Raw genomic sequence first — 22,585 nt, 5'->3', positions numbered from 1 at the left:
ACAACATTGTCCTGTTTGCTTGTTGGTCTTTCTACTACACTACAGTTTTTGACACTATATGTCTGGGCACAATGACAGAAAAACGTGGGATTTCCTGCCATGAACCAGGATATCCCTGGTGGAAACATTATAAAATGTAGGATGCCTCATCTAGTGTCCATGTGTTTGATCACTTTCTTGTGTGATTTCCATTCTAACTAAAATAATTTATAATAGGATTTTTGAAGTGCCATAGTCTGTCAGCTTGGTGACTTTATGGAGTGAAAACAACAACTATTAAGCAGACGAATTCTTTGAGGGGATACATTTAAACCATGTGATGTTTCTCCTCATGTTGCCCTGACTAACATTTGTAAGCAAGTGTTATTTTTTTTCTTCCCACATTTTTTTCTTTGCTGTTTTGGGACTTTAGTTGCTTAGCCACAGAGGAGGAAGAATATCTGACTTTAGTAGTTTGTGAGCTGATGTCAGTCCATCCTTGAGCTACCTGCAGACAAATAGAGCAGAAGGAGACACTGCATTGTTTGTTCATAGATGATGAGCGTTGGTGATCGTGGTTGTTAGGTTTTGACTCAGCCTTATACAGACCTTTTAGTCTGGCTAGTGTGTTATGTTTCCTGTAATTTGGGGTCTAAATTATTCTTAAAGTCATATGCATAATTAGAACGGTTGTAAGAAAAGATATTGCATGCACAAGCAAAGTAGTCCATGTTGTTATGTAGCCTCCTTACAGCTACATGTATGACCCTCCTTCAAGATTTACACTGATTTTCATCTCAAGATCCACCATTCAATTGTAATACTTCTCTCTTACGAGAGTTGATGTTTTGTGGGAGTCATGGAGTCAGTATTGTTTATAATGCCAGCTGCCACATTTCTTTCACTGCCTGAGTAGTGAATCTACAATATTGTCCTGTTTGCTTGTTGGTCTTTCTACTACACTACAGTTTTTGACACTATATGTCTGGGCACAATCACAGAAAAACTTGGGATTTCCTGCCATGAACCAGATTATCCCTGGAGGAAACATAGGAAACATTATAAAATGTTGGATGCCTCATCTAGTGTCCATGTGTTTGATCACTTTCTTGTGTGATTTCCATTCTAACTAAAATAATTTAAAATAGGATTTTTGACTTGCAGTGGGGGAAAAAAAAGAAAAAGAAGTACCATAATCTGTCAGCTTGGTGACTTTATGGAGTGAAAACAACAACTATTAACCAGATGAATTCTTTATCGAGGGGATACATTTAAACCATGTGATGTTTCTCCTCATGTTGCTCTGACTAACATTTGTAAGCAAATGTGATTCCTTTCTTCCCACATTTCTTTCTTTGCTGTTTTGGAACTTTAGTTGCTTAGCCACAGAGGAGGAAGAATATCTGACTTTAGTAGTTTGTGAGCTGATGTCAGTCCATCCTTGAGCTACCTGCAGACAAATAAAGCAGAAGAAGACACTGCATTGTTTGTTCATAGATGATGTGCGTTGGTGATCGTGGTTGTAAGGTTTTGACTCAGCCTTATACAGATCTTTTAGTCTGGCTAGTGTGTTATGTTTCCTCTAATTTGGGCTCTAAATTATTGTTAAAGCCACATGCATAATTAGAACATTTGTAAGAAAAGCTATTGCATGCACAAGCAAAGTAGTCCATGTTGTTATGCAGCCTCCCTACAGCTATATGTATGACCAGGGGTGCACACAAGCCGTTACTCGAGGGCTGGTCTACTGCATGTTTTAGATGTTTCCCTGTCTTCAACACACCTGATTCTAATCACTGTCTTCATCAACATGTCATCAAGGTTTACACAACTCTGTTGGTGACACAGCCTTGTCTATCAGGGTTGTGTTGAGGCAGGGAAAAATCTAAAACGTGCAGTAGACTGGCCCTCCAGTACCGGCTTGTGTGCACCCCTGTGTATGACCCTCCTTCAAGATTTAGACTGATTTTCATCTCAAGATCGACCATTCAATTGTAATACTTCTCTCTTACGAGAGTTGATGTTTTGTGGGAGTCATGGAGTCAGTATTGTTTATCACGCCAGCTGCCACATTTCTTTCACTGCCTGAGTAGTGAATCCAAAATATTGTCCTCTTTGCTTGTTGTTCTTTCTGTTTTTGACACCATGTCTGGGCTTTATGTGATGGTCACCTCATCCAGTTATTCTATGATCTGTGAGCTGATCTCAGTCCATCCTTGAGCTACCTGCAGAAAAATAGAGCAGAGGGAGACACTGCATTGTTTGTACATAGATGATGTGCGTTGGTGATCGTGGTTGTAAGGTTTTGACTCAGCCTTATGCAGATCTTTCAGTCTGGCTGGTGTGTTATGTTTCCTGTATGCTGGCGTGAAGCGGGCTTATCAGCAACAACATTGCAGCAGCTGTGGCAAAATACCAAGTCTATTGGGCGGATGGTTTGTAGCGGCAAAATTGTGTTGGTTTGGTTGGAGTTCATGTTTTGTCACATTAATATTTAAAGGTTACAAATGCTTTATATGCTGAATGACATAAATTTCTTACTCTTGAATATACAGCAGTCACTCTAGCACAGTGTTCATTTACACGGATTGTAGTTATTTTTCTTTTGTCTGCTAAAAGCATTTTTATTTCTGATCAACTTTCTTGGCCAGTTTGAAACAATTGCATTAAAGACCTTGTCCTTGAGGTATATTTATATTAAGTGTACTTTTAGACTTAGATGAATAATGAGAAAGGGGAAGAAAAGCTCCAGTTGTCAGAAGGCTGTAATGGAAGATTACATGCGTGTCTTTCTCCAGTATGTTGTCTTTTATTCTTTTCATTGTTCTGTAACATAACACTTATGTTCATGTCTAGATACCCTGTGTTTTCCATTTCATAGAAACAAGCCTTAAATATTACTCTTGAGTGTTTTAAAAACATTGGTTGTTCTCAGATCTTCATTTTTTTTCTGGTTGTTTTGTAATTGAATTGCAAACAGTTGAAGCAGTGTCTCATGTGGTTGTTGGAGAGGAAGGCAAACCCCAGCAATTGTAGGAATGCTGTCCAGCTTGCCTGTAAAGTCATATTTGGGGCCACTCCTCTTAACTGGCACAGAAACTGTACATGCCCAACTTGGGCTGTTTTTGCTTTTACTTCTTGGTACAGAGGAGACTTATGATTCATGTTTATTTTCCTATTGAATGTCTTCTGATAATCAGTTTATGGCCTAAAAGTGAGGATAGTAATAGGTTACAACTTTAGTTTAGCTACATTGTTTGATTTTGGTGATATAGTAAGGATTATTGAAAATTGTTATAGGTTAACAAATGATTTATAGTTATAGATATATAGGCAAACATTGTCTTGGTACACAGCTTGCAATTTTAGGAATATAAGAGAAGCATGGCAAATCCTATATGTTAGAAAAACTACTTTTATCCATTGCAATAAAGTGATTATATATTTGAGGATGGTTAAAATGAAGATTTTAGTGAAGATTTAACATATAAGGCATTTGTAAACAGCTTTCAGATGTCTGGTTTTATTTGATCAACAGAGAATAGAAATGTGATTAATTTGCAATCATCAACATCCCATGTATTTTGTTGGAATTAAAAATATGTGTGAATAGTTCACTGTCAAAACCATCGACTGTAAAGATTAGGTAGAAAAGAAATAACTGGTTGTTTTTCTCTTACCCTGTTACTTGATTTGTTTACTGTTTTAGCCTTCCTGTTATTAAAATGATTGTAGATTTCTTAATTGATCAATACCTCAAGAATTAATTGGTTGAATTACAGCACACGAGTCACACACGAGTATTCAGAGTAAACATGAATAAAACTGAATAGGGGTTGGTCACTGTAAAGGTTCATTGCTGCAATTTTTGGCTTGTGTCACTAACGTATGTTTAATAATGATGATCGTTATGGAGAGGAGATGGATGGATTTGTTTTCATTTTGATTATTTCACAAGCAGTTTTGCAAATATTTGACATGTCGTAGTGTTAATTTGTCAGAAAAAAACTTGTATAGACTTAGTTGACCCCCCCTTGCTGTACAGATTAGAGCAAATCTTTTTCAGACCTGATGACTGAGGTTAGATCATATTACATCTGGTGCAGGCCAGTGCTCCAGTGTGCTTCATCAGCTCTTGAGTTATGAGGAAACCCCCCCCCCCCACTCCATAGGAGTATCTCTTTGCTAGAAGTATCTGTCAGGAGCCATAATCTGACACCGAGAGAAGGTTGAAGGTGACATGGGGTGTAAGGTGGCTTAATGTGAGGAAAGACCAAGACTTATAATATATTAATTTCTAAAAATCGATTCGTATGTCTAAAGATGGATATATTTTATCTTTCTTTTTCATCATTACATTACAACTTTTGGTATTTTTTGTTTATGCCCAAAAAAGGAATGTTTTGTTGGACACAAGAATAACTGGTGCCATGTTTTTGCCTTTAAATATGTTTAAAGGTATGAAAACATTAAAGTTTTCAGTTATAATTGCATAAATTGTCTATATTTCATTACTTTATGTATTGTCTTGGGGTTACATTTGCATAAAATGCTAAAAACCAAATTCTCAAAAATGAAAAACCAAAATAGTACAAAAATGGAAAAAAATTCAAACGGAATGTGGGAAAAAATCAAACCGATTGAATACGGCCTCTGTTTGCTGCCCTGGATCTGTTTGGTAATTCTGCCACACACGATGTTTCTGAAAGCAGTTATATCAGCATTCTGGGAGGTGATTGGTCCTTACAGCATCATTAGCTGCCAATACTTGCTGTTGAATCTCAATAAAATACTAGTATTAATATGTTGCATAAGAACACAGTCATATAATTCATGCAACAGCTCAAAAAACTGTTTTAATAACACTAATCCAAATCAATATCGGAATCGGATCGAATCAAATCTTGATAATTGATTCTGAATCTTAAGAATCAAATCGATTCTTGACATTTGAATCGATCCCCAGCCCTACTTGGAGCCATACATCTTTTTGGAGTTTCTAAATGAAAAGGTTTTCCCTGAGAGAGATGATTGTGTCTCACTCTGTTCCATTGCTCCTCTCTGTGAAGACTCCAGCTCGATGAGGAGCAGCCTAGAAGCCCCCTGCCTTACCTATTACTATGATCTCATGTTGACTTTTGCTAATGGAAAACTTGAAAAATGTTTAGCTCAGTGGTATGGCAGTAAGGAAGGAAGCACACTTAAATATGCACACATGCATACCATAACATAACATTAGTGATACCATGTCCGCCCCCATGATCCAGCTATTTTTTTTTTGCATACTCATGTGTTCTGCAGGACAAAAGAAGCACATGGTTTCCAACCAAAAATATTGTGAGTGTAAATATGTATATTCCTTTTTTAAAGATGTGTTTTTTGTCTTTTCTGGTAAGAGGCTTAAGGGACCTGTGTTGATGTGTTTATTAGCTAAAGCCTTGTCCCCTGAGCTTTGCTCCAGGGTCCCTATTGGTCCTGCACTAGTGTTTCTCTGCGTTATTGAGCTGCCTCGCTGTCAGCTTGTTAATTCATCTTTCCTTCTTCCATTCACACTTATACAGTCTTCATCTGGTTACGTGGGTGTGCGGGACAGCTGCCTGGTTCTGCGACAAAGTGGACTGCTTCAGCCAGTTTTACAGTAAATCTGAGGTCGCCTGTTTGTCAGAGTGGTAAACTGATGCACTCATTAGATCAAGTTGTTGTTTTTTTTGGATAGATGTAATCTGTTTTATTTTTTCCTCCTCTTTAATGAAACGGCAGTTTTTCTCCAACTTTAGAATGAGTTAACGGTATTTATAGTTTTATTTACATAATTGTTTTTCTTTATTTCTACTTTTATCCCAAGTTGAATTTTACTATATTATTCAACTTGGCTCTCTTTATACAGTGCTATTTTTACATATCTTGACTCATGTTAATGGGTAATATGTAATGGTTTGCTTGTTTTTTATCTTTAATCTAATCTGGAAAAGAATGATTTCACAAAAACAAATTTTACATTTAAGCAGAACTGGTAGGTGTAATTTGTTTCTCCTTTTTTTCTCTCTAATACATTTTTCTGTCATGTAGAAATTGTGGTGGACTAATAGCAGACCCCAAGATAAATAGTAATTTGTAAACCCTCTGAGTAAAGTATATGTGTTTTAATCTGCAATTTATTTATATGTTTAAATACGTCTGAAAGTGGTTTAGCGAAATCAAAGTTGTTTTTCCTGGAATTAAATTCTTGAAAGGTATTGAAAATCAAGATGGTTGTGGCCAAGCTTTTCTCTCTCGTGGTGCATCAACACACACACACACACACACACACACACACACACACACACACACACACACACACACACACACACACACACACACACACACACACACACACACACACACACACACACACACAGGCCAGGCTAAAGGGCTTCAGTTGGTTCATTGCTGCCTCTCTAAAATGGAGCACTTTACCAGCGCTATCTGAGGCTGACCATTTGCAGCATCCATGTCATCACTTTGTTGCTAGATCATTTTTCTCCCGATCTACTTTCTACTCACTCAGCAGTACTTTTTTTTTCTTCTAATAAAAGGAGTTGTTTAACAGTGCTTCCGCAAGGACCACACTTTGAAACTTTACAACCTATTTGTCAGAAGAGTGCTGATGTTACAAAAATGCCAGTCTTTGGAATCATGTGTCCATCTGTGCATGTGTGTCATGTGGCTTATATGATTTTAATGCACAGGCATTAGGTAGGCGCAGATCCTCTTGTCTTGAAGAAGCCTAACATCTTGCCTGTGCTCACACTCCTTGTGAGGTAGCAGCACCGTAGTGTCAACTTGACACGAGCTTTGTGACAGTGAAGTGTAAAGTTAAGTACAGACGAGAACTTGAAAACAAATCTGTGGTTGTTTGTGAAGAGAGAGCATAAGAATCGAGAGGTGTCTTTTTTGTCTCTGGTTGTATAGCTACAGATCTTAATTTTTGCTAGGTATTCAGTCGAGAGCTGCAAGCCATGGTTTATGCCAGGTAACTGGACAAAGGAATCTAAATCATATCTTGAGCCAGCCCTTCAGAAAAATACATTAATTATGGACATGAACAATGTTTATGTATAGTGTCTGCCTCAGCAGGACAGATTACTGTTCCTCTGTTTTTCACTTTGTAACCTGCTGTTTTTATGGCACAAATGGAGCAGAATTCAACACAGGGGGAAACTAAAAAATTAGTTTTACTAACTGCCTGGCTAGATCTCAGATACACAATAAAAATTGTACTGCGAGTTGTGTTTTGGGAATTTTATTGTTGCCGGGTTCAATTTCTTTAGCTTGACCTTATTGGAAGAGTGCTGTTTTAAGCACAACGAGCATGTGTGTGTTTAGTGGTGTTTTTAGTAAGAAAATGAAAAGGACGTGGGTAGTAGCCACCGTACAGTGGTCCCGAGCAGATCTGTTTTGCTCCTGCTATTTTGCTACTTTTTTCTCTCTGTTGCTACTAGTGTAAAGGCATGCGTGGAATGTACTTGGCTAGTTATCAGGTCAGCCATCATGGTGCTCATTGGCTTGTGGTAACTGTAAGAGAAAACCCTGTGTTCAGGGAAATAGAGTTGTTTGCATTGTAAATGTTGTATTTACTGCATCCCCTTTTCCTTCTTGAGCTCTGTCTGTGGGAGGAAGACCAGCATGTGTGACCATTTTGTATGCCTATAAGTTGTACGAGTATCCACTGCATTTTTTTTCTTTCGTCTAAAAATGTTGTGAGCTCAGTGTAGCTGCAAAGACGTTCTGGGTTTTTCACAGTGTTCAGTCTGTCAAGATTAAATGGACTTATTGTGTTGTACATAGCTCTGGCAGTGACGCACAACATGTCTGGAAGAAAAAAAAAAAAAATGTCTGGTATTCAAAAATGTCATACTTTGAGGCGTTGTCTAATGGAGACCGAGACTGGAAATTAAATTTCATTCATGTGCTTCAATAAACTCATGCTCAACTTTGCCTGTGTTGTCCAAGAACAGTGACTGTTTTGATTGGATAAATAAAATGTCTTTCATGTACATAGTCATGCAATAACCATATTCACCTAATGCCAAACTGAATTATACAACAAAAGACCTAGATAAGTGTTTATTATTAATGCTTGTAACATAAATCAGCTTTCTTATACAGAACTGGTCAAACGTTTGCACACACCTACTCACTGAAGATTGATGTGGAAATGTGTCCAAACATTTGACCTGTATTGTAAACATTTCAATTTGTCACTGATCGAGACCTTCTAGCACAGGGGTCGGCAACCCAAAATGTTGAAAGAGCCATATTGGACCAAAAATGCAAAAAACTAATATGTCTGGAGCCGCAAAAAATGAAAAGTCTTTTATAAGCCTTAGAATGAAGGCAACACATGCTGCATGTAGCTATATTAGTTATAACTAGGGGAAGATTTTTTTTTCATTATGCACTTCGAGAAAAAAGTCAATGTTGAGAAAAAAGTCGAAATGTCGAGAAAAAAGTTGAAATGTCGAGATTAATGTTGAAGTACAATCTCGAGAAAAAAGTCGAAATGTTGAGGAAAAAGTCAAAATTTTCGAGAAAAAAGTCAAAATTTCGAGGAAAAGTCAAAATGTTGAGAAAAAAGTTGAAATGTTGAGATTACAAAGGAAAGGAAACAGGAAGAAAAAAAAAGAAAAAGAAGAAGAAAAAAAGGAGAAAAAAAGGTCAAACATTTTTGAAAAAGCTCCAGGAGCCACTAGGGCGGCTCTAGAGCCGCGGGTTGCCGATCCCTGTTCTAGCACATACAACGTCCCTGTCTAGGAAATCGCTTTGTGTTGTGGCGATTTTATTCTCTGAAGAATATATTTTCATAATAAACCAGCTTTTATTTGTTCGAGAACTTTCTTCTGTTTCATGCTGTAATAAGGATTCTATTTAAACACTATCTAAAGGTTGGTCTCTGGTGTTTATTTTGCTCTGCAGCATGAAACCCAGCTCTTCTGCTTCATTTTCCTGTCTCTTAAGGGTCCATTTCACTAGATGGATGCCCCATTCTACAAGTTTCTCGCTCAGACAGAACTAAGAGACCCTTATCCTGCAGACCAATAATGCAGTCAGTGTGAGGCAGGGAATTAAATGCTTCCTGTGTCTCTTTATAGCCAGAGTTGACCCATTGCATTCCTCCCAAGGTTAATGTTTGATAGAAGAGAGATGGCAAGCCAGAGATTCAAAGAGCTGCACTCTTCTTTATCTCTGGTACGGCAAGACGCCAGGGTTTCCTGGGCCAGCACTTCATGTGGATGAGGAAGCGAATGGTCACTCACTATCTCAATCAATCCAGATGCACAGTTTCATCTACAGTGAAAAATGAGCCTAAGATGCAGTTGGTTCTTAACATGTTTTTAATTAACTCCTCGAGTTGCGTCTGACCAATATGTCACATATGTTGGTGTTTGTTTACCTGCATGAGCCCCAAGAAACTTTGAAACATTTCCTCAAAATACTGACTAATAATTGCATTTTTTTTTAGAATAAAACTTTAAATCATAACCCGTCCCTCAATCTTGAGGCCCTGATTTTATTGACTTTTGAATGCAAAAAAAAATATTTATAGATATACCTTTATACAAAACTGATGAAAATGGAGGTGGTCAGAATTATTAGCTCCAGAAGTGAACAATTACTCAATATTTTTTCACTTTACTCAAGAGACTCGTTTGATCCCAGCACTGCATTAAGAAGTGATAACAGCATGCCAAAAAGTAAATGCATCAGCCTGATACTTAGCCAGAAGATGGAGGATTATCATCTGAAAGGGATTTACGTCTAATCATTTGCAAAGCACAAGGAGACAACTGCTGTGAATACATGTGGTCGAAACTGTGAGATTTCAAAAACTTTGGACAGAAAAAAAGTGAAAGACTTCAATGACAATTGACGATGTCCCCATAATTCACCTTCTGCCCAAAATACTTAACAGTTGGGATTTTTCAAAACATTCAGGGGTTATTTGTCGCCGTTCTGTTACTCACTATGAATGAAGTAGGTTACCTTATTTATTTATTCATTTTTTTCTCTCAGAACCATAGGAATTTAGTATTTTGTTAGGTTTAGCCTTTGAACTTTGTACGTTTTTATATCTTTGCCTTTGTCCTGCAGAACATAGCGAGATGGTTTATGGAAAAGGTCTCTGCAATTATCCTAATGAGGTTGTGGGTAGGCCCAGTGACTTGCGATAAAGCTTCGGTGCTCACAGGCTCCAGTCCCCACTGATATTTGGATTGCAACCTCTTTAGCCAGTGAGTTATTTTCAGACCCACATAGCCGAGTCCAATCTAAACAGTGATAACTTTCCACATGCAATATTTTCCTAATGCCTTATTTGTGCCCCTTTTGGTGCCTACTCTCAGACCCTACACTGACAATACAACAAAACTGTATCTGGTTTCCTAAGCTTGAGTTGTTAATTGAAATTATTTTTAGATAAACAAATCAATATTTTTCATCGGATAAATAAATGGTTTGCTCACTTTTCTGTGATTACTGGGGCTTTGTTGATGATTTAGTCATTGTTTGCTCTTTTTAATGTCAGTTTAATTACACCTGCAACCTCTCAACAGCATTTAAGGTTTTTTGAAACATCGGTTAAAAAAACATCTTTTTTAAAGACCTGTTTTAAAGCTAAGTGATACTGGCTAAAGGATGTAGAAAGTCTTAGGCTCATTATATTTTTTTAATGTTATGTCAATTCCAACTGCATTAGTATAGATCCAGCAAAGTAAGAGCAGACTTCGTAGATGTGATGCGTAGAGTGCTGATCCACCTTTCCAAAGCATCAATAGATGGCATCTGTGCTGACTTTTAGCATGTGACTGGTGCCAGCTGAAGTCTGTACAGTTTACTCAAACTGAGTAGTCGTCTATGTTCTAATTTCATTGCAGCTGTGAGAGGCCGGTTGTTACGAGTTCCTGTGCAGATAACTATGATGATCTTACAAAAATGTCGGTATTATTACAAGGCCGATCGAAGTGTTCACATGACTCATCGCTGGCAGGCTGCAGTGCTGTTTGCTCTCTGTGTGGAACTGGGATCCAACCCACTCAACATCATCCTCTGCATTTGGAGTGAAATACAGAGAATAAAGTCAATAACCCCTTACAGAGGTTAACCCATGTTTTTATTTATTTTAGAGATGCACCAATTGACCGGCCAGAGACCGGAATTTGCAGATTTTCCATTTGACAGGCCTTACTCGTGGCTGACAACATATGCAACACAAAAAAAGTTGAAAGTCTTGCATTTACATGTATCAGGAGCAACATGGTAACGTGGACATTTTTACAGACCAAAAACATAAATATTGTGGACAGACAGATCCACAATGCCATTCCATAGGTTTTCTGATGAGCAGTTTTCAGGTGCCATAATTCTTGTTTTTGGAAAATTTGAATAAATGTTTTCACTTCAATTGTTGACGACTGTGTGTGGCTTAAACCACAAAGCTGGATGCACTTCTGAGAAGGCTCAGAGATGCTCGTGAGCAAGTAATAAACTCAAAGTTTATAGCCTACTCTTTCTATAATAATGAAAAAGTTATGCATTGCAGTAAATAACTGTGTAACTAAGTTATCTAATGATAAATAAAAAAATTATATGATATATGTTAGATTATAAAAATGATGGGGGGAAAAAAATTGGCTGGGGGTTCGGACTTAACTCTGTTTTGACATTAAAGATAAAATTGCTCAGGCTGCTCGGTGGTGCAGTGGGTTAAGCAAGCAGCTCATATACTGAGGCTACATTATACGTTACATTATATGCAACAGTCCTCCTCCTCCTGCTGCGGTCGCAGTTCCAAATCCTGGCCTGCGCACCTTTGCTGCATGTCATCCCCATTCTCTTGCTACCCCCTTTCTGTCTGCAACTTGAATAAAGGGCCACCAAAGCCACAAAAAATCTTTAAAAAATATATTAAAAAAAAAGGATACAATTGCTTGTTCCCCTCCTGGTTTTGCCATTTGTGTTTAACAAAAATATAACAAAAAATGCTGGTTGTCTTGCTGCTGATTTTCTAGCTTAATCTTAAACAGATATATTTCGAAAAAGTGCTGAACTTTATAGACCATGGTAGCTTACATATTCGACCGTGGTGGTCTTCAATTTACTTTAAAGCAGACATATTCTTCCTTTTATTTTGTATTTATTTATTTATTTAGTTATATATATTATTATATTATCTATCTATATATATATATATATATATATATATATATATATATATATATATATATATATATATATATATATATATATATATATCCCTCAGGTATACAGTACAACAGCTTTCTCTTTTTAACAGCTCTGTTCATAGTAGACAGTTTGTTGGGGTTTTTTTTGGCGGGGGTCACGTGACTTTACTCCACCCAAGTCCTCTGCGGGGTGTGCACCTCTTCAAATCTGCGTTGCACAATACGCTTCTGATAACAGTGAAAAGTGCATCATGTGAACGTGAGTGATGTAAAAGATAAATTTACACTCAACTGGCTCTTTGTCGTCCTATTCTCATAAAAAGTTAAGATAGAACACCTTTTACCACGTTATAATCTTACATTCCATCTAGCGAGAATTAAAAATGTCTTCTGGCATTGGGGATACCAACCAACCCAGAGTTGTCGTTTTTTTTTCAGAATCAGAATCAGCTTTATTGGCCAGGTTCGAACATTGTCCAAAAAGGAATTTGACTCCGGTAATTCCGAATTTCCTTATTTATTTAGTTTGTAAATGAAGCGCGTCTGCGGATGGAAGTGTATAGTCCATGACTGGTTGCTTTACTCTCTTTTGCCATGTGTGTATATGTTTTCTCCTTCACAACTCAAAAGGCACTATCCAGCTGTCTATTAGGGATGGGCGGTATGGACTAAAAAAATTATCACGATAATTTCTGGCATTTATCCCGATAACGATAAAAATAATACCAATACAAAAACGTCATCAACGGGAATGAATGAATCCTCCCTCCCTCCCTTCCTCCCTTCCTTCCTTCCTTCCTTCCTTCCTTCCTTCCTTCCTTCCTTCCTTCCTTCCTTCCTTCCTTCCTTCCTTCCTTCCTTCCTTCCTTCCTTCCTTCCTTCCTTCCTTCCTTCCTTCCTTCCTTCCTTCCTTCCTTCCTTCCTTCCTTCCTTCCTTCCTTCCTTCCTTCCTTCCTTCCTTCCTTCCTTCCTTCCTTCCTTCCTTCCTTCCTTCCCAGAACCATAAATCAGCTTTACACAAAAACGTCATCAACGGGAATTTATCGTTTTTACCGTGAGATGACAAATTCTTATCATGGGGAATTTTTTTGACGGTTTATCGTGAACGGTAAAATATCGCCCATCCCTACTGTCTATGTAAGCCTTTTAGCTCAGACCTGTGGAGTACACCCCATAGTCGGGTCAAATCAAGGTTGTGGACTTTCCGAACCAGAAACAGACTGCATCACAGTGTGCTTATAGCCTTACCAAGACCACCTCTTCAGACAGGTCTTGGTACAGCTGAGTGCACAAAAATGTTACACTAGCCAATTGGGTTAGTGTTTTAACTGAGGTGAACCGCACTCATGCGCAGAGTTTCTTTGGGCTGACCTAATTTATGCCAGTGTGAAAACACACTTGATCAGGCATGCCTCTGTAATGTCTGCAGAATGTACCTTTGCGTTGTCTTGTTGGAAAGTGCGTGGACATTCCTGAAAAAGATGTTTTTAAGTGGTGCATATGTTGCTGAAATATCTTCATACTTTTCTTTTGCAATGCTACATCACAGAAATAGGAATGACACCCCATACCATGACAGAGCTTTGCTTTTGTATTTACTGCTGGTGACGTTCTGGATGGCCTTTCTCATTTTAATTGAGGACACAGCAGCACTGTCTTCTAAAAAAAGATCTGATTCGTATGACCACAATTCACATTTTGACTGTGTGCTGGTCCATCCTAGAGAACTGGATGCTTCCTCTCAACTGAGACAAGATTACAAATGTCTTCTTGCCTGAGATAAAAAATGCATGTATATTAACAGATTTAATGATGTTGACAAGGCAGGCATGAAATATCTTGCTTCTGCAAAGCAGTGAGAGAAAGTAGACATAGAAATCGCTTTTATTTGGTAGTCACTTCAGACATGCAAGTAAATGCTGTCAAAACATTTTGATGTGGCAATTTATGCACGTCGTCTTCTATTTAAAGTTTCTGAGTCATCTTAAATTTCCTCCAGTTACTTAAGAATGCAGCTTGGCAATCAATGTATTCTTGTTACATCTTTTTCTGGCATTCCAAATAAATGCACATGAATAGAAGCACCTTTTTTCTCACACCTTGTCTTACTGCATCGGTGTTGTGTAACATTCATGCATAACTCTCACAAACTTGTCAAAGACAAAAAAAGGCTTATTTTTTGGTTCTTTTTTCCCTAAAAAGTGTTTCACCTGGTAGAGAACTGCTCATGTATCACTTTGTAAGCCATTCTTCAAATTTCATTGACGTACAGTACAGACCAAAAGTTTGGACACACCTTCTCATTCAAACAAATGGGAAAGTGTGTCCAAACTTTTGGTCTGTACTGTACATTACCTCAGATTATTTTCACCCTGAAAGTAAAACACAATAATGTGGTGATTACAATCACACAATGTCTGATCCTGCTCTTTTCATTGTGTGATCATTTATTAGATTCAGCCTTTCAGGTCGTGTAAGGTGCGCTATACTGTGAGCTTGCCTCTTCCAAACTCATTACAAGGAAATACGTGTGTGTGTTCACATGCATGTATGTGCAGAGTACCCAGTAATGTAATGCTGACTCAGATCGAGTGCGTCAACAGCTGCAGCCTGGTACTTTAAAGAGACAGTAGAGTGTGGAGAGAGTGGAACAGTTGGTACGTGAGGAGTGAAGAGGTTAGATTAAAATAGAATAATATAGATAGGCTTTTTTATTTCCCACCATCCTATTTCAGTCTCTTCAGAAGTAGATCTTTTCAGATGATGCCTCAAGGAGGTTGTCTTTTGTACTGAAATGTTTGTTGGTGAGTAACCAGAATGTATGAAGCCGGGACTCTGGAAGCATTGACACTATTTTTAAAAGCAACAACTGTAAATCTTGTAAGATTACTGGGGTCAGGGCCCTGGATAGCTCAGTGGGTTGAGCGGGCACCATTTGTAGAGGCTGTAGTCCTCGTGTAGGCAGCGCAGGTTCGAGTCCCGGCCTGTCTCTCTGTACTTCAACGTCCCCCCCCGCTCTCTCTACCCGTTTCCTGTCTACTTACTTTCTCAATAAAGGCCACTATTGCCACAAAAACCTCTATTAAAAAAGAATAATGGGATCACAATTTTAAGTGTTGTTTTCATGTTTTCAGGCCCAAATCGCCTTTCTGCAGGGGGAAAGGAAAGGCCAGGAGAACTTAAAGAAAGACCTTGTCAGAAGGATCAAAATGCTGGAGTATGCACTGAAGCAAGAGAGGTGAGTGCGTTACTGTGAACTGATTCTTCGGCCCACCCACAACATAAAAGTATCTCACCTACTCTGCAGCTACTAAAGTGTTCCCATGTCTCTATGTTCCTAAAATAAATGACCACGGCTATGTGAATGTCTCACTGATTATCAGAGCACCTAAAATAATAATATGAGGCATTTTAAATCCCCAGTTTCATCAGGTTCAACATGTAGCACACCTAATATCTCAGCTGTGGCCTATTTCAAAAAGGAAGGTCAACAAACTCTGAGTTAAAAGAAATATTTTGGAGTCTGAAAACCCAAATATGAGAGATTCTGTTGCGGGAGTCAAATCAGGAGTGTAGAATTGGTTCTGTTAATGCTAAGTATGAATCTGACAAAAAATACATCATTGTTCTTTTGCCATGGAAGTAAATGGAAGATCCTCCCACTTTTCCTTACTGAATTACAGCTTTTTTTGCAATCAAATGCTAAATTTGAGCATGTCATTTTGTCAAAAGTAGGATGGCTGTGAAGGAAAAAACAGTTGGTTTGAAGAACTTGAAGAGCGAGTGATTGCGTCATTGTAATATTTAATAGTGGTTATATTATGGCCTGAATGACAAGTGGTGGAATGCAGGTGTAATCCTGGGGGTGGATTGAAGAAAAGAACAAGAAAAAGCGGAAGAAAGAGCCACACGTGTTTCTCGCTGTTCATTATCCCATTCTATTTCTAATTGGCTATTAGTGAGTTTCCATTACCGCTTTACCTCATTAACATTACCACAATTGCGCAAAACCTAAATATCACAAAGAAAAACCTGTAATGGAAACACTTGAATATTAAAAAAAAATGTAAAATGTCATGGAAAATGGGTCTGAAATGGGCACCTGGTTTCCCAGAGTTCATCTCAAGTTCAGCTGGTGTGATTTCTTTGGATAAGATCTTACATTTACATGAAGGATAATTTGGCTGTCGGTTACTAATGACTGCACAGTTAACAATAAAAGGACAGAACAGGAAAAAAAATCCCATCATGATGCTACAAAATGTTCACATCCTTGCTATCTTTCAAGGAAATTACAGTATTTTTTTTCCCACCATCTCTTTTCCCATCATGCAAAAGTTCCTTGCGTATAAATAACACTTAACATTCCTGTTCTTGTTTGGCATATGGTCACACCCTAAAACAGACATTTTGGTGAGTCTAACATGTCGTTTTTGATGTTTACAAATTTTAAGAAGTCAAGCACATTATTTAAATGGATTTTAAGTGTTACTTCTGTGCAACACTGAAAAAAATAGTCTTTTTTTCAGATCTAGGTAGGACTTATTGTCATTTTTCTGTAGCCAGGCAAACCACTCCCAGTCTCAAAAACCACACAGGATGTGCTGCGTCTCTGTGGCTGACAGTAGAGCACTGATTGTATTAGACAACCACAAGCTGAGGTCATGTGGAATTCTCTGAATGTAAATCATTGCTAAAGCAAGTAAAGCAAGACAACAAAGGTCCAGCATTAGAAAATAGAAACTGACCGGAGTAACAAATCAAACGACTGGCTTCAGGTGTGCTAGTGAGACCTCGGAGAAGGAAAATTAGATTAATGAAAGCCTTAAACTCGTATGAATGAGCCAAGTCTTAAAATGGCTTTCTGCACCGTCATTCCCCAGGGAGGGAACGTCATCATGACTTTGTTAAACTTGGACTCATCTTCTGGATATTTGTGGTTTTTATTTGCCTGCTTTTCTCTGGTGAGATGACTGAATTCCCTGTCCTGAGGAGCCACACTTAATCCAGAATTACTACCACTTTTCCTGGTTGCTAAGCAACAGGCCGCACTTCCAAGCATTTCTGACAGCAATATCAGAAAGAGCCCTCTGAGCGTGGGATATACCCAATTTAAGGTTTTCTTTTGGAGGGAGTACCGCTTCTGCAGTGCAGTGTTTGACATCAAGGTGAGAGAACTTCTCTTGTATAGAATCGTCACTTCTAGTCTTGTTTTCCAAATTATTGAAGTTTTAAATGCCTTCCAGTGAAAACATACTGCTATAATTTAATTCAGTTGGGTTAAAATTATTGTCAAAAGAAGGTAATTGTTTACTTTTACATTGAAGGGTCAATAATTACGGTCTGCTGCATTAAGATGCTGAATGCATGCACATGCAAAGAGACATTTTCATTGTTGTTGTTTTTTATCTTCTGAAGCTATTTCTGAAAAACTTTTAGTTAATTTGAATAAACTTTTGAAAAATTTAAGCTGAAAATATTTTTGAATGATCTTACTAACTTTTAAGCATTCAGATTGTGTGTTTTAGCTCTTCTTATTTCACAGTTTCAGCAGCATTTTGGCAGTGTTATGTTTACTGGGTCTAATAATTAAAATAATTGCAGGCTACTTCATGCCTGTCATTGAAAAGCCAAACGTTTCTTCAAAGGAAAGTGTCTGCATATGAATCTGAAGATGCATATAAGAGTCTGAAACAGGATGAGGTTTTTGTATTTTTAAAAACAAAATGGATACAACACAGTTTCAGTGTCTTTGTGATTCTTCAGACCTCATTTCACTCCTTTAATTGACCTGGATGAATCCTCAATTTTTCTGTTTTTGGCAAAGAGCTGCAATACTTTTGGTGGTTGTTAAAGTTACATGTTAAATGCCTTGTTATGGTTGTATTCTGACTTCTAATAGCACATTCACCTCTGTGATAATGCTGCACAGAAACCATCTATACTATAACGCAAACGTTCACTCAATGAATTAATTAGTCAACAAAAAATATAATTCCTCACAGTTTTTTAAGAAAAACAAAAATGTGACTTTTCACGTTCTATTATTGTTTTTATTTTTGGGATTGATATTTAAATTGAATATCAGAAAAAAACATGCTATTTCAGTTTGTCCATAAAGGTTTAGAAATAATTGTTATATTTATTGACCCATAGTAGAACAGATTGGATGAAGATTCTATTTAAGTTATTGCCATGTGCAGCAGTAGGGATGTCATTCAAAGCTTATGTAGATGCCACGAAAAATGAGATTTTAAAATAGCTTCTTCTCCGGTGTTTTGATCAACTTTGTTTGTTCTCTGTCTGCCTCCCCCTTTTTTGTTTTCAGAGCGAAGTACCACAAGTTAAAATATGGGACAGATTTAAATCAAGGTGACATGAAACCTCCGAGCTACGACTCTGGTAAGTGTACGAAGGCTCAAAAAGCTTCATTCCACCACCTCACTCTAAATCACTGTAAAGGCTGCTCGCATACCTCAAGTGACAGGACTATTGCACATCCAAATACTGTGTTCATGTTGAATCTTGTTTGTCTCTATGGATTTCATCACAACATCCTTACCTTGTGAAAGAGAGGTTGTTGTTGCTGATATACACTGCTGAATTTGATTTAAAACACGAAAGGGAAGCTAGATCTCTAACCTCACCTTGTGTTGAACTGTCATTAATTCTTCAAAACAGTAATGGGACATTTAATTACTTTTATTTGTTTTTTAATCCAGTTGAGCTGAAACAGTCGCTCAAACAATGAATAATAAACGACATGATGACTTTGCTGTCTTTACTGCATTTGTTGTTTTTATAATCAGCTAATTTTCTTTTGCTTTGGCTCATTTGTTATGTTGATTAGTAACTGATAATTAGCACAACTGTGGATTTTTATTTGCCATGGGTCTTACAAGTGAAGTTTCTTTTTGCTCAAACTATAAATAAGATCCTTAGATGTTTAAATCCTTACAGGCCAATACAAAGTGGTTCATGTAAATGTGTCCATTCTACAGTTTAGCTGTTTGTGGTGTAACAAAATAAGGCTGTATAACAGGTTAATGGGGTATTACCATCCAATCAACTGCATGAGCTCTTAAAATATGATATTCCTCAATGGATATCTTAAATATATCCAAATAAAATATTGAAAATGCAGGAATATGATCTTAATCATAGGTGCTGTCCTCTTTTCCCTTATTTATGTATTACTCAGACATCAGCACGATACTCAGTTCTTGTAATACTGTTGTTTAAATGGCCTCTCATCTAAAACTCCTTTGCAGTCATTAAGGTAGAATTAGTTATTTCCTCTCCTCATCTCTATTCATGAGGACTGTTCTAAGCCCTTGAAGTGTTGATGAAGTAGGGAGAGGTGCTGGAGGAGGGAGACGAGCAGTGGGAGGTGTTGCTGGTGTGGTGGTTCACCTGCCTGCTCATCACCTCTCTGAAATAGGAATGACCCACTTTTTGAGGCATCCTGATCTTTCCTGCCAGAGCGACCTCCTCAATTCATAAACTCTCTCACCCAATCTAAATCTTCTTAACACGTCTCTCTCCTCCGTGCTAAATTCCCAGCTGACCTGTGAGCAAAGCCCTGCAGTTGTTAAATATAAGAGTAAGCTTTAAATATCCATCAATGTTTGTTTTTCAAAGCCAGAGGTACTCAAAGACTGTGTGGCGTTGCAGGCATTGACACACGTCTTTGCTCTTTCTAGTGTGTCATGGGGCACTGCTGGAGCAACATTTAGCCTTTTCTAGGTGTCACGGTTGATAATTAGAAATGAGATGTCTTTGTTTAAGCATCAAACTGTTTATTTTTCACTTGGTTAAAGGGTTTCAGCTTAAAGGTTTTTGGCAAAATAATAGTTGCTTATTTTTATTCGAATACCAGGAGGACAATTTTTAAAAACAGACATTAGAAAAAATGCGTTTATTGTTTTAAATGTGAAAGTTGAATGCACTATTCAAATTGAAAGATACCCTATAACCCTCTTGCCTTAAACTATCTCTGACATTTACTTTCAGTTAGTAAACTGTGTGTGTAGTGTGCTGGATGTTGTGATACGAGAAGGTTCTGGTTGTGTTTACACAGTTGGAAGTAATGTGAGTGATTGCTGTTTGTGGAGCACTGATATGTGCCCTCCTTTTCTCCTCCAGATGAGGCCAATGAGAACGAGACTTCTGGATCGCTCAACAATCAACTGTCCTGGAAACAAGGCCGACAGCTCCTCAGACAGTAAGTACACAGGCTTTTATCGCTTAGCCCAGAAAGCTGCCTCGAACCCAAAAACCTACCAAATATACTATAATGAACTGTGCTGGATTGTCAGGGTATTGACAAGCCATTAGGTCCATTTGTCTGCAGTTGCATTGCTTCTTCTATCTACTTAGTTCAGGGAGCCCAAAGAAAACATGGGGAAGAGCACCATCACATGGGCAGCTGCAGGGATTACCTGCTCTTTGTTTTCTTGCTTTTTTCTTCCTCTCTTACATGTTTCTTGGCCTCAGAATCGTGGTTACCATATTGTCCCACTAACTATTCAGTCTGTGTAAATAAACTGGACTTGGACCATGACATCACGTCGTCTCTCATGTCATCAGCCTAACATGACTCATGAAGCGGCCAATTCTTTCACGGATCTGGGTCATGGGATAGATCAGAGACGTGCCAAAACACTCCTCCTTTCCAGTTATGTGTTTACTCAAATTGCTAGAGCTTCCTCTCCATCCCTACAGGGTTGGTCTAATATTTGATGAGCAGATCACCTTGCCTTCTCAAAGTTAATGGTGTTAACTAGACCCCTACTATATCTATAGCACTTATAATAACAGGAAATCCTCTGACACAATTGATCTAATTTTATTTCTAGGTAATAAATATTGTTTATACATAGACTGGATTTTTTTCATCAATGTCTAAGTTGATGGTAAAAGCTTAGGTTAAGAATTTGGCCTCGACATTCATTGCACTACTACTACTTTTTTGTTATGTCACTATTTTAGTATCTTTTTATTTATTTACTATTTTTTTAATTTTTATTATTATTATTTATTTAATTTAAATTTTTATTTATTTTTGCTATTCCCAAAGGAAAATTAATGATGATAACCGTGGGGGGAGGGATGGGGAGAGGGAGGAAAAGAAAAAAAAAAAGGGAAGGCTCATCTGTTTTTCTCTGTATTGTGGAAACAATCTGCCAATAAAAGAAAAAAGAAAAGAATTTGGCCTCGGTCATGAAGTGCAGTGGATGATACACATTGTTTTAAAGTAAAATGTTTTACTTCAGTTACATTAAAGTCAGTTTATTAATCCAGATGAATGATAAAAATTAGATATACAGTAGCATTATGAATATAATAATACTTAACAGTATAAATGCAAACATTACATCCATAAGATATATTATTTATGATATAAATCACAGCTTTGGAAACACCTCAAAATCATCAACTTTACTGAATTTTTATCGGTAATCAAACTCTTCTGAAGGTTATCCCAACGACATCATTAGCCACCATCATGTATTATTATTGTTGTGTAAACGCCATCATCCACTTGAGCCGAAACAGGAGAAACAATTTTGTAGAAAAATATAGTAGATTTGAATGTTCTCATTGTTGACAACCCAGAGAGTTATTATATTTGAAAGGTTAATTAAAAATGGCTAAAAGGTTTAATAGGATTACTACAAGGATACTTTTAGCTTAGTAGGATTAGTAGGCGTAATCTGTATTTAATACTACAAGCTATTCAATTAAAAACATATCAAATCTGTAATGTTGACTATGGACCTCTTTCTGCATAAATCTTAGTCCAAATAATAGTGTATAGGTAAAGAATCCTCCCTTGCCACATAACGACTGCATAGGGATTAAAACTAATTCTTATACGAGGTATCTAGAATGTCTGCATGTGGAACTAGATGAATTTCCTGATATTTTTTTATTTTTACAGCATTAGTCTCATAAACATTTACTCCAGCTACTATTGCAGCAATTAAGTCATATTGTGGTGCTTCCTTAACAACATAAAACATTTTACAGAAGCCCAAAGAGACGAGTAGACACTAATTTGTAATTAACAGGAAACAAATAAACCAATTCTGAATCTTCTGTAGTCAATATTTAAGATAATTTCCCTTGTTTCAGGTATCTGCAGGAGGTGGGCTACACAGACACCATTTTAGATGTAAAGTCCCAAAGAGTTCGAGCTCTACTAGGACTTGCTGGAGATGGAGGCGGGAGGACAGGTGAACGGATGAGTACTGAGCCTTTGGTCAATGGAACAGACGCAACAACAAAGGGCATGGGCACCAGGGGGTGAGTCTATCCACGTTATCCACCCACACTCTGTGTCCCAAATACTCTAAAGTTCACTGTGGCACAAAAATCCATCC

General features: G+C 37.6%; 1 protein-coding gene across 2 annotated transcripts in view; it reads left to right on the top strand.

The window, feature by feature from the left end:
- Positions 1–22,585, top strand: part of LOC133464179 (striatin-like) — a 36,741-nt gene that overhangs the window by 875 nt on the left and 13,281 nt on the right. For both annotated transcript variants that reach the window (XM_061746225.1, XM_061746224.1), the window contains exons 2-5: positions 15,335–15,438; positions 18,529–18,602; positions 20,346–20,424; positions 22,338–22,508. In XM_061746225.1, coding sequence (XP_061602209.1) covers positions 15,335–15,438; positions 18,529–18,602; positions 20,346–20,424; positions 22,338–22,508 — 428 coding nt within the window. The remainder of the gene's footprint in view (positions 1–15,334; positions 15,439–18,528; positions 18,603–20,345; positions 20,425–22,337; positions 22,509–22,585) is intronic.

Source organism: Cololabis saira, chromosome 17 (genome assembly GCF_033807715.1).
Source record: "Cololabis saira isolate AMF1-May2022 chromosome 17, fColSai1.1, whole genome shotgun sequence".
In the NCBI taxonomy this organism is placed as follows: Eukaryota; Metazoa; Chordata; class Actinopteri; order Beloniformes; family Belonidae; genus Cololabis; species Cololabis saira.
Note: the sequence above shows the minus strand (reverse complement) of the source record. Positions and strands in the feature narration are given on the sequence as shown.